The sequence below is a fragment of the Rhea americana genome, unplaced genomic scaffold (assembly GCF_003343005.1).
Source record: "Rhea americana isolate MKP2758 unplaced genomic scaffold, rheAme1 scaffold_326, whole genome shotgun sequence".
NCBI classification, from domain to species: domain Eukaryota; kingdom Metazoa; phylum Chordata; class Aves; order Rheiformes; family Rheidae; genus Rhea; species Rhea americana.
Window position 1 is genome coordinate 545,828 of NW_028186453.1, and position 13,785 is coordinate 559,612.

General features: G+C 42.0%; 1 protein-coding gene across 1 annotated transcript in view; it reads right to left on the reverse strand.

The window, feature by feature from the left end:
- TNKS (tankyrase) overlaps nt 1–13,785 on the reverse strand; it is a 121,853-nt gene that overhangs the window by 105,391 nt on the left and 2,677 nt on the right. Inside the window, exon 2 of the mRNA XM_085310818.1 lies at nt 5,664–5,888. Within this exon, the coding sequence (XP_085166944.1) occupies nt 5,664–5,888 (225 nt within the window). The remainder of the gene's footprint in view (nt 1–5,663; nt 5,889–13,785) is intronic.

The following is a 13,785-nucleotide window of genomic DNA, read 5'->3' on the forward strand; positions in this document are numbered from 1 at the left end:
TAGTCTGGTAAGTCTGCTTCCACAGCAACAGATTTGGCTTTGATCAATAAAATAGATCCTATCAGTAAGCACAGTGCTTAGTTTGCAGGTCTGGATGGGCAGCAGAGATGCTGGTAACCAGGACTGCTTCACCTTAAACACCCTTCCTGAATCACTGGGTAACTTGGTGCTGCTCACCTGGAGCCTTAACTGAACAGACAGGCACAGCTTCCCCACTGCAGGCACTAACTAGGGTTGTCCTAATAAAACAAAGCTCCCACTAAAAAAGTCTCTGACCAAGATCAAAGGGATCCAAACCAAAACCAATCCCACAAATGAAGGGGTTTCTGGTACTCATGAGAACATCGGCAGGAGAGCCTCAAGTCCAGTGCTGAGCAGCACCATCCGATCTTCTGTCATCACCTGGGAACTACAGGGCATAGAAGCCAAATCCCAACAGTCACCTTCAGAAAAGCAAATTCCATGAAGCTAAATAATAATGTCAGAAGCTTTAATCAAAGTGGATATCCTAACAGGGATGAATGAGTTTAAACAGAAGTCACTGTCTTCCCACCGCACACTATGCGCAGCCAGTGGAAGCTCTGCGGTTCAACAGTCAGAGCAGGTATATCAGCAAAAGACAGCAGCAATAACTAAACACTTAACACCAAGTAATTAATACTCACCTGAATGTTTTCCAATCATATTACAAGATTCCTGTTATCAGTCTTCTTGGATGCCTCTCTGAATAAAATTTTTTCCCTAGAACAGTTCTCCAAGAGGGTCACTGGAAATTCAACAAATTAACCAAAATGTGCATAACGCATTATCTGACATACCTCAGTTTCCAATCCCCCTCTCCTATCTACTAAGGTGCTACTATTCTTATTACAGGCATCTGTTAGCAGCTAAATTGTTAGTTGTCATAATCATTTTTAAGTTAAGATGCTAAAGCTTTTTCCTCCCTCTTCCTACTTTTCAAGGACTATCGCACAACTATGGTATCTCACAGCACTTATGTTTTTTTTCTTAAATTTCTTCAAATAATAAAATTTCACACACCTCTACTTTTCAGAGAGATGCAGTTCCTCCAGCTCAGAAGGTGAAAAGCCTATTTTGGAAGCTGGTTCGACAGCCAAGCAATTCAAAATTTGGGCAAATTACCATTTCTACAGTTCCCTTAAGGTTTACTATGCGCTCTCTCTATCCACAAGCTACCTTTTGTAGATTATTAATCCAGGAGGATGCCTCATCTGGCCTGCACAACAAGGTAATAGTTGCACATTTATTCCTTCCCTAGTCTGCACATATTGCAGACTAAAGAAATGTGATGGCCAAAGGTAGTATCTTTATGATAATCAACTTTTGCATTCATGAAAAGCACTACAGGGTAAGTGATATCCTTTTCTGATATGTTAAAGAGTCATTTGAAATAACAGCAGCCCCTATATTAAAGACAGGGCTGTATGCTGGAAAATATGCTAGCTTAAAAAAAAAATATATATATATATATATATGTGTATATATATATATATTAGTCTGTTTGCTTGCAATCTTGTAATAGCAAAAAGAGTAATGGAAAAAGGTCAACTTCCACAGAAGTTCTCTGGTCAAGAGACACACATTTACCTTGACATTAGCATTAGAGATTGCTTCACAGAACAGGGACAGTAAAATCACTGTGCCTCAGAATCTTTGAGAGAAGTTTCATAACTGGCCCAGAAGAAACCCATAAAAACATTGGTCTAATGTTAGATGAAGTCATTTCTGGTGGATCCTTAGCACTGCATAGATTAAAAGCAATTTTAAGAAACTTTCACAGTTTTTGTACAGTGTTGAAGGGAGCTTTTTCATAGCTAGAATTTTTTACTTCTCTGAAATTACCAATGTAACCTGTATGTTCAGCTCTATGATGATGCCATGCTATAAAGACATTCATCATTTCCATATGCAAAGAATGCCTTTAAAAATAAATTTAAGGCCTGAGATCACTTTTAGGCAGGCAATCCTGTAGTTCTCAACACGGAGCTGGAGAACCACTTGAGAAAACAAGCAGACAAACAGAAAACCACTACCACTCTGCAGGAACAGCTATAACCTCTGCAGAAACAACCAGAGGGGAGGGCAAAGCAAGCCTGGACAAACTGCATAAGCACAGTTTCCTTAAGGTTATTTTTAACCTACTTTAACCACGCACAGTTTTAAATCAGCTGCTACCACTCAGAAAATATCTTGGAGCTACTCCAATTCAGTGCTCAGCAACCAGAAAACCAAACAGAAAGAATACTGTATCACCATATAAACCTACTGCACACGGTTTTGGTTCCCCCTCCATATCTATCCCCTCGCCCTTCAAAAAAAAAAAGGGGGGGGACAAAAAGAATGACAAAAGTACAAGAACATGCAATAGGATAATGAGAGACATAAGAGAAGGCTAAATTCTTCAGCTTAGGAGATAGATGCCTTGGGGAAGAAAAGATGAAGACTTATAATATCACGAAGAATACACAGAGGGCAAATAGGAAACAACTGTTCACATTTCTCTCAAAAGCCTTGAACAGCTTGCAATAAGTATTATCAAGCAGAAGGTGTTAAAAGTGAAAGGGTTTTTTGTACAACGCAATTAAGTTGTAAAATCCCATTGCAACAGAACACCTTCAAAGATAGAAGTAAAGAAGCATTTAATATCCATTTTTCATGATTTTTGCCTACAAAGGGCAATGAAACACCGTCTTGTTACAGCCTCTATGTTAGGAAGCCCCCAAATTGTTGATCGCTCTAAGGAAGAAGGGCATCCGCAAGGCATGCATACTCCCTGAGCATCTGCTGCGTGTCATTGTCGGAGAAAAAATGAGATACATGGACCTTTGGTTTGACCTCAGTGTAGACTTTCAGATGTAAAGAGATGCATCATCCTCTTTCCCCCCAAGCCTGACCTTCAGGACAGTCACTGCTCTGACTTCGCAGCATTCCTCCAAACACCCTTGGAGCTCATCATTCATTCTTCCACAAGCAAACGTAGCTGCGCTCAATCTTGGAAAACAACACTGAGGAGAGAGGTGTGCGTGTGTGTGTAGGGGGAAAATCAAAAACCCTTGGAAGACCRCACTTCTCATTATCTCTAGAAGCAGACCACAGACACTGAGAATGTGTCTTCCTGATAGATGAAGCAACCCCAGAGGCCATAAACACCAGAGAACCGCACCTATCAATGATTTCTAATGCTTCAATACATTTGGTCCAAAAATTGACTACATACAGCAAACAAAGCTTTAAGATGGACCAATCTCCCTAGTAACTAAGAAGATCTACAGTATCTAGACATCTTTTAAAGTGATGATCAGCAAATTACTACCGAGTACTGCTCACCATCCTCCACGATCTCCTGTGTTCCCAGACTCAGGGCACAAAAGCAATCACCAACACTAGAGCAACGGTCTGTAATCTTCTAAAGCTCCGTACATCTGCATTTTCATCCCTGAAGTTCCTATATTGCCCTATGATTGTAATACGCAGTAACTGCGAAGCACAAGAAGCCGTATCACTATCTGGTCTCTTTTACAGTTTCCTTGGGGAGAAGTTTGCACATAGTGTGGCAAGTCTTCATTAGTTCACAAGCCCTTATTATTTCCCCACAAACTAGCCAGTGGCACAGTTTGTACCTAGCAGTCCAACTGCAATTGTCTGGCTGAGCAATAATGGGTATTTGTCTTGGAAAAACGTACACGCTGTTTCAAGGCTAGCGCTGGATACAAGAGCCTTCTACAGTTCCAGTGCAATCACCATCTAGTTTTTTGCTGGTCTTCTAACCCTGCTTCAATGCCTTTAGTCTTCCACTGAAGGATCATTAATCGTGAATCTCCTGGGTCGCTGCTCTCTGTTCAATTACCACTTTGTTCCTTTTGGATTTGCAAAATGGCCAAAACAGCGTTGCTATGCTAGATACGATAAAGAGGAGACGCAGACTCAGGTGGCAATGAAGGAGGAGAAGATGATGATAAACCGGGCAAGTCTCTCACATTAGAGCATTTGGAAGAGGCCCAGAACAGACATAGCCAAAAAAACGAGGCTAAATGAATAATTACTAAACAGTCCATTGCTTTCTGACAGATATTCTGAAGATCACTAATAAATTCTAGGTTATKACAGCATTTCCAGACACTATTCTTCAATTAAAGCTTTATAAAAGCATGCCAGGCTTATTTAAAAAGCAACATCCTAAGAATGTGATCTGTACAGACCAATTTCTTCCATCATATCAACTGCAAGAAGGTCTACATTTAAGGTGTGCTGTACCTGTAGTGTACACTCTAGCACTGTACAAACCAGAAAAATTACTTCCTCCGTCTCCCATAAAAAAAAAATCCCAGTTATTGCCTGGAATTAGGCTCACTTTTTTAAATTATCATTGCCACAACACTGACCGTTATCGTGACCTGCTGTATCACTGGATCTCTTCCCAGAGTAATGTTGCCTAACAGAATATACTCAGTAAATTCTGTATGCGATTTCTCCAAGCAGGATATTTTCTATACATCTTATTATTCTTTACCTTACCTCCTTACCTACACACACAGATGAAATGAATGAAAACCCAGTACATTCCATGTAAAATATTTAAAAATATATACATAGCTAAGAACTTATATTTCAATACATATTTTCACAAATTTCCTCTCCCTCAATTYTTGATGTTTTCTGAGTGATGATCTAAGCATGCAATAAAGCAAACACAAGAATGTGTGCAGTAAGTTTTGCAGGTTTCTCTACAGGAATTTTATGTTAAGAGCACTTAAGCAAATAGATATTATCTGAAATCCTAAAAAATATATCCTATTATCTAGATAATACATAACTCAAATAGCATGTTCATAATCCTAACTGTAGCTTTTCTTCCACATCTGAGAAAAAACATAATGCATAATGTTGAACAGACCATTTTATTCAAGTTAGTGGATGTCAAAAGTACCAGAATCGATCAAAAAGTTCAAAGTGATCTGAGTTGAATAAATAAAACATTCCCATTTGGGGGGGGGGAAGTAATATTAAGTATACTGAGAAAAACATAACAGTGATAGACATTCTGACTGCAAACCATTTCATATTTTCTAGATACATTTAAAATGATTGAAGGGTTCAATTTTATTTGAAATTACTTTGGCTCCGGGCTACAGTCCATGCCAAAATCATACAACCATTGTGAACAAACAGCGTCCTGTAACTTGCATTTGAAGTTTACAGAAAACTGATGAGGTGTTTGCCACACTGTAAGAAATGAAAGGTTAATTCTGTCTTCCTAAATGCTGAGATTACACACAAAGCAGCCTGGAAAGCAATGACATTGCGTAGTGAAGCTAGTTTTCTCGCGACAGATTGAGAAAGACAAAGAAATTTCCATATTCATATTTTGAAGCTTGTAATTTAACTGATAAGTTGACTTTATCCACTCTTTCCAGCTTAGTTTTCCAGATGCAAGTTCAACAAGGGTTATGTTATATGCCATAGAAGAGTTGGTCTTAAATGACTTAACACTTTAGCTACCAACAGGTTTAAAAGAAGCTAACTTTTAAAATCAAGCAACAGATCCTTTTCCATCTCAACTCCAGGACGTTAGCAGTTACAACTGCATAGAAAACCCATCTGGTGAGCCTGAGGTTTCAGTATAAGAAGTGACGGACACTTACCAATACACACATCTATCTTCCCCTTGATGGCAGCTTCATGCAGAGGAGTGTAGTTCCAGTTGTCTCGGGCGTTTGGGTCTGCCCCTTGACACAGCAACAGACTAACCACTTCAGCATGACCAAAAGAGCAGGCRTTGTGAAGGGGTATCAGCCCTCCATCGTCACGAGCGTGAACATTGGCTCCAGTCTGTAGCAAGTGCTCTACAACRTCTTTCCTTCCAAAACCTGTAAAGAAACAAATTTCTGTTAAATTGCCTGGCAAAACAGCATGATTTAGTATTTAAAACTAATTGCTCAGTCATAATCCAGCGCATTACATCAAACATATTCCAGATGTCCCTCCCCTTTAAAAAAAAAGGCTTTGCTTTTTTGTTTGTTTGGCCATAAAGCGACACTATGGATTCTCCTGTTCAAACAATAGTCGGAAGATGCACTTATGGTCACAACAGAAGCAAACGCTACTGTATTATAACCAAAGTCGGACTGGCTGCCGCTTCATCTCTTCAAGTTCTGCAGCAGATTTGCTGCTTTTCAAGAAAGGCCTTTTACAAATTTTAGAAATTTAGTATTATCTACATTAACCTAAAGCAGGGCAACAGAAATGTCTTACATACTATTTCTTAACATGGGTTTCTATCTTGGATAAGATCTCACATCAATAAACAGTGAAGGAAATTGTCAACACTCAGGYAGAACAACATCTAAACCTCAAATACATTTTTCCTCTCTACAAAGAGTCCAAGCGCTTCCAACTGACCAGAGGACTAGGAAGTGATGGATATGCAACCTGATCAGATTTGAGACCTCAGTCAGGAAACATCCCTCTGGAAGGGCCTAGCCTGGGCACTCCGCCTGTTGTGGTCAGGAAGAATGTCACCATAATATCAGCACTGTGAAACCAATGTGCCTCAGAATCTTTCATTAGCAGGTCAGGCCCTGACAGCTTTAGCTTGTTGTCCAAGATAAGYCAGGAAAGGAAAAGCTTTCAACTGCCTAAAGCACCTTACAGGATCAGCACARAATCAGGTAGCAGGCTCGAGAGAGGCAGTTTGAACTAAAACTTCCTTACTCACTTTAGCAGTACGCTGCACCTCAAAGGCTGGAAGTCATTTTTTGAAACCTCAGAGCTGAAAGCAGTATCGCTGAAGATTCTGCCACCTAGCTTAAGTATCAAGAATCCCATACATATCATAACTAAAGTTATGAAACAGGTGAATTAAACACCGAAGCAAGTGAAATTCCATCTCAGCGATGCTCACTGGCAGCCTACAGATCGCATCAACTCCACACACACATTACAGAATGAAAACATAACTAAAGGCATATTAGTCTACTTCTAGAAGACAAATACTAACATACAAAGCTCAAGAGATGCAAGAAAGAAGCTGCCAGTTCTCCCCCAGCTGACCATTCAAATCAGCTTCACGTCCCCTTTTAGCCAGGGCAGCGTGCTAGATGCAACTGTGCAGGGTTACGGTGCAGAACCAGCACGCTTCTCCCCCACCGTAATGACGGACTTCTGAGTCAGGTCTGGAAGCTCGGCATCCACACTAGCTTATCCAGATAAGGCTGTTACAACTGAGATCCAGTTTTCATTCAAGCTGCCAACTAATCATTTTGCAGGGATTTATGCTGTCTCCTCACTGAAGCGCAGACACTCCTTCAGCTCCCTTTCTTGCAGGACAAGTTTTCTGGCAGCTGACTAAGACTCCGGTTAAGACAGACAGGGAAGAAAAACAGCCTAGAACTCCAAAACCCTCAAACCACAGTATTTTGGGTAAAGAGGACAGCTTAGCAATAYCTTTATTTCTACCTGAAGACCTGTTCTGTCAGACACACGCAAGTACGTGCGAGAACAGCTTGGAGATGTCATCGGGGAGACGTGCACACAGATGCTGACATCTAGCACAGACAGCAGCAATTAACATCTCTGTTAATCTAGATGCAGCTTAAGGACTCCAATTCAGCACGGACTGACTGCTCTAGGGTAGCTGTAGGGATTCCCCCATCCTCATCGTCCACAGCCCTCAGCTGCTGGCAGCACAGATGCTCGAATCGCTCCAAATTAGTCCGGCACATTAAAGAGAAACCCAAACCAGTTTATTTTAATACAGGGGGCTAAACAGAAATTCAGCAGCTGCTGAGCCATCCCAGCTGCAGGGAGGAGCCCGTAACTGGAGCGGCCCCCAGCTCAGCTATCCAATTTTAGTCCATCACTGCACACGAGTCAAAGCTCTCTGGAGCATTATACACYGGCCACAGGACAGGAGCTTCAGCACATCAGAAGTTACATCACAGAAATCAGAAGGGGAATCATTAAAAGTGGTACTTAATTATTACCACGACAAAACTGCTACCCAGAGACATTTTTTTGCTTAACTAAACCATCAGCAAGCCAGCTGCTACTGTAAATCACTGCAGCTGCTAGCCTGAAACTCTTTCGGTTCTGTTAGAGAACAGTCCAGGAACATCACATGCAAGTTCTCTAACAAAAAATGACAGTTTAAATCGCTGCAATAGCAAGCTAAGGGTACCTGATCCCACTACAAAGCTAGCAGGCCTGGGGCATAAACACCGAGAAAGAAGCCCTCAAGGCTTCCACATTTGCATTGTGCATTCAACTGCCAAATAAAAATTTGGCAAGACGGGAATCAAAAAGGAGTGCTTTGCACTAAGCAGTAAATAACATTTTATTAGCCTTCAGTTTTTCTACACTAAATGACTACAAGCAGTGCTGAAACTGCACCTGCATTTGCTTTACGYGTTCTTTCCCTCCCTAGAGAAAGGCAACCTGACAGCGCCTTAAAGCCCAAATTCCTTCTTGAATTGGTCGACGACGCCATTTACAGAACTACGGACAGACTTTTTGAGGTTACTGTTGAACCTAGGGTCAGTGATAAAGGTACCTTTGGAAGTGCCAGCAGGGAACACTGTACAGTTTTTGGAGAATGAGCTCTTCTGTTCAGGCCTCAAGAAATTTGCCACACCAAACCGCAGTGCATCTTTCAACGAAAGAGCATTCAATTATGCAAACAGCTGCCCCACCAAAAACGTGTAAGAATTTGAACAGACAAAGTACCAGGAAGTCTTTAAAAAAATTGCATGCCCAAGTCTGACAAACCAGGTGTAATTAGCAAAACCTCCTGCAGCATCAGGGTCGTCTTTTGTTAAAATATATATATACTACTATTGATGTAGTTTAAACTGAAGAAGCTGTTCTGATTTAGTTTACAGTGACTTTAGAGTCTTAGTCTTGCATATTTCCAGTTAACTTTTAATTTACCAAGTCTAAGGGAGAATTCTCATTGAAAGACTTGCCATCCATCAAAGCACCAGAAATGATGGTCAAATAGAAAGCATCCTCCAAAAARGTGCAACAGCGGAGGAGAGCCACGCTGAAAGGTCCATGCACRCAAGCTTGTTTCAGATGAGATTCACCCTCCAGCTTCCAGATTACAGAAGGCTCAACCCCATAGTGACGCCCATGTTACAGTTACTTCCACACTGGCTATTTACCCTTAGGCAGGATCGCATATTAGCTTGGTCTGCTTCAGGTATAGCACGGACAAAGTGCATCTTATCTATTTTCTTGAAATAATCTAGAAATTTTTCAGGTAAGCTTCAAAGTAGCTCAGAAAAATATATTGTCCAGGAGGAAAAGTAAGCATTAATACTATTATAAAAAAACACAGCAGCAAGACTACACTGGAAATAAACGGTAAAAATATTCATCAGCCAAACCAAAGGAATGGCAAAAATTCACAGGGGCTGGCAGGCTCTGCATTTCTCCAGTCATCTCACATAAGAAACTGAAGACTACAGCTTGTTTAGCCTGGCAAAAGCCAGGCGACTGACAAGGCTGTGACAGCTTTACATAAAATAAATGAGACACACAGGCAATTCAGGAAAAGAAGCCATTTAACTCTCTTTTTTTTTTTTCTGCCAATGCTGTGAATTGGAAAGAGGCAGGAATGCAAAGGCTGAATCACTTTAGGCTGAAAGCGAGGGGGGTGGAAAAAGAGGATTTACAGGATTTCTGCTAGTAAGCAGGGCAGCTTAATGACTAAGCTTAATAAACTTTTAAACCCAACACAGGGCATGAGCACCGAACGCTCACGACTGCTGCCAAGAAGATCCGTCCCGCTCCACCTTCCCCTCCTGCTCCCAGCCCACAGGCTTRCCCCGTCCCACCACCTTCTTCTCGTTGCATCGAGCCTAGCGACGAGAAGCAAGAGGCCAAGCGTACCGACCGACCGACGGYGACCGCAGCGCGGCGGACGCGCCGAATGCCTCCATCGGACGCTCTGCGCGGGGCACGCGCCCACGGCGCGCCTGCCTTCAGTTCAGCAGAAGCTGCCACACGGTAGTACTTTACGGGGCTTTTAGTTTGCAGCACGCCCAGAAGCCACCTAATTTGCTGTCCAGCCTCACGGCTCCTTTTCAGAAAGTCTGGTAAAAGACCAAGCAAGTCAATAAGTGGAGAAATGCTTTTGCCAGGCAGTACAATGTRTCTAGGAATCAGTGTGAACTGCTCAAGTACAGCTGCAGGGTTTCGCCCGCCGCCCARCTGAGGTCGCAGTATCACAGCATGGCGCCAACTCCTCCAATTGCCAAGTCCATCCTCTGCAAAGCTGCTGTCAGATGCTGAATTTAACTCAAAGAGGCCACAGTTGTCCTGGAAAGACTTTTTACTTTCACTGGGCATTTTTTTTTCTTTCTTTCACTGGCTTGCTCTTAAAAATGCATTAGTCCCAAATAGAGTTAGCTTAAATTTAATTAGATGGATAATCACGGCTCAAGCGTACCTGTACGTTTTGCTGTAATGTTAGGCAAAGCAGTAGACATACTCAGATTAAATGGAATCCCATCTCATTACTTGTTACAGCATCAAACCCAGCTCACACCGGAACACAAATGCGTGAAACGGAGAAGTGCACATCTTAAGACACATGATCTCGTGGGAATGGTTTTAACCGTAAGCAGAGAGGGAAAAAGTTCTGACAATCTGTCTTTTTGCTTTAGTGTTACACACTCTGGAACCAGATCTTCCTTCGTGACACAGCTCTTCCAAAAGACCTGTGGCCCTTCTCCCAGTGTATTATGYGGCACACAGTCAAATCAAGTGATTTAACGAAGCAAGTTATCATGCAGCACAGTATTATGCACAACAACTAAATCAGTTGATTTAGTTACGCAAGCTATCGAGCCTTCAAGGTGGGGAAAGAGCACCTGGTTCAGTACTGYTGAAGCTTTGAGATTTTGCATTTGTATCTTCTTGTATTTTCACTCAAGGCCTTTCAAACRGGAAGGAGATAACACGCATTGCACGGGTCATGCAATACTGCTGAGAAGTGAAACAAGTYACCAGTCACAAAGAGAGCAACAGAGCGTTTCCTAGAAAGCAGTAAAACTGTGACGCTAACACAGCTGACGGACTAGTAACGCTACAAAAAACACACACACGAAAGCAAGAACTCCGAAGTCAAGCCTGGTAATTCATTAACTCCTCTTTCTACGAGGTTGTAAGGCTGCCAGGAGGCTTCCCAAYCCACTACACGATCAACCCTCCCCACGCTTTACACGTGAACCCATCCGAAAATGCTTAACCCTGCTTTAAGTTGCGCAAGGCAGAATTAATCAGCGCCTTCAGCTTTACAAACACATCTCCTTGGGTAAGGCCAGACATTTCTTGTASGGCAAGGATAAGTCAGACAACTGCAACAAGACGAGTCGGAGTAGCTGAGGAAGATCCCGCTCCTCTCCCCACCTCAGCCAGGCTTTTCAAGGCAATTTRGGCTAGCCTGTTTTACCTCGCACCACACGCAGAATGACTCTGCTCGATTCAGGCATTTCTGCACGGAGCAGGGGTGTGCAATAAGTTACTAACTGCTTAATTGCTTCTTACTGTTTCCTGACCGTCTCTCTCAAGCAGCTCTCATCAGCTGGTTCCATTCGTTCTGCCTTCTCAGCAAGTTTCTGCCTGACTCAGGCATGTTGAAGCAGCTTGCGTTTTCACGTTAATAAATTGCTAGTTGGCAGATCAAACTGATCAGCTCTCTTGCTCTGACCATCAGCTCTGACCACTGACCGTTTCTCAGCTCATGTGAGGTCCCTTTGACTTCCAAGGGTTATTATTAGTAGGGTTATCAAAAGCACACTTATGGGAAACTTCTTTTCCCCCGTAGCTTTTTGCTGTCAGTGTCGCTCTGAGTGGAAAAAAAAAAAAACTAGGCATGCCACCAATGCTCTAAGAAGGGATCTAGTCGCCTTAAAATATGTTTCATCCAAAGTGAGTTCGGGCTGCTGTCATCAAAACCTTCACGCTGTGATCCCAGCTCCATTCCTTCCCAAACAACACACAAATCCTGCGATCGTATGTGCTTTGCCCTCTTCCGGAGCAGGCAAAGGGCACCAGCTGCTGCTACAGAGGTACGCCTCGCTGAGACGCAGAGACGGGCAGGAGCTGCGCCACGGGCCAGTCTGCGTTACGAATGCTCTCTGCACGTTTGGGATAAACGCTAGTGAGAATAACCCCAGGCTAAAAGAATGAGTTGTCTAAGAACCTGAGGGGCTAACTTCATGGTTAAAAAACCCCAAATCACACTTCTCCTTAACAGGATGAGGAACTGGACAATCTTACAATTGGGGCTAGACAAAGAAACTAGTCAGGACTCAGCTTTTTTTAAAAAAAAAAAAAGAAAAAAAAGAAAAAAGATCAGGTCCATCCACCTAGTCATTTTGGAAAGACGACTAAGCTTAAACATATGAGTCAGGGTGTCAGCAGCAAATACATATGTCCTTTTGCAAGACCAAACCTTTTTCCGGAATATGAGTTAAGTCCATTACCAGGCAGACTCCTACAAATTCCAGCTGGCTCTGGGGACAAGTTAGGATTTGCAATGAATTTTTGTTTTCTTTAAACTTTTCCTAAAGCTAGTAAGAACTGGTATTTTACTACTTTGGAAGATGGGACCTTTGCCAAGCTGAAAACAAATATACTTCCAGTTTATGGAAGAAAGACACAAGTTATGGCTGGGTTAGTCCTGGAGATCCATTAAATGCTAATCTAGGATGCAAGATCTAAATTACAGAGCACCTTAAGAAGAAGGACAAGGATACACCTGGTGAGTGAAGTCTAAGAGCATACAAAGTAAGACCAGAGCATGATCACCTATCTAAACCAAACCTCTGAGACTAGGATAAAACAAACTGCATTTCTTTTGCAACATTACGAGAAAACCRGACATATTTAAGCAGTATCGATTTTCAACTCCTTTGACTGGGAAGGAACAGCTTTTATTCCCAAAGGCTCCCAYTTGTAAAAGATAGCCCCAGATGTCCCTGAACTAACTCAAACAACTTAGCGATGCAGACAGGTAACAGATCACAGTAATCCTGTTCTTCTGGCACTAAGACTAGGAACAATTTAAGGTCAGCTCCCATAGAGGCGAACCCTATTTCTGTGCAAGAGTATTTGTATGTGTAATACCTTTCAGTCTTAAGGAAGAGAGCCAGGTCCTTATAAGGACATAGCTGAAAACAAAATGAAAAATCCAGTTACTTTGGAATAGGATAAAACGTGCTCTTTTCATGGTTTCAACTCAAATATCTTCTCACTTTTTTTTTTTTTAAAGCACATCTCTCCCAACAGTGACAGCACTCAGACAAAACAAAGTACTAAACCTAGAGATATTACCAAGTTTGCCCATTGGCCGTGCAGAGAGTCCCATTTAATAGCAAGTTTCTGTAGGAACAGCCTTTATTTCATGAACCCTATTTTCTTAGGGTACAATTTATATTTTTCTTCCTGTTTGCACCCAAATATCACCCAATAACCCTTCAGAAACCTTACTGTTAACATACTCTACACTTCAATTCCAAAATGCTAGATAAATACAGACAGTCTGAAAGTCAACAACTTTACAGCAGCACGTAAATATTCTTCTCTATCCCTCACCTCAAGAGCTCATTAGAGGAATTTACTGTCTTTACCTGCGTTACACACTTAAGTGCCCCAAACTCAATCAGAAGTTTCAAATACCGCTCTTCAGACAGTAGGAGACTGCACAAGTGAAATCTGCTACCTGACTGTCAAACTATCCTCATGCCCCCCTCCAAAAAA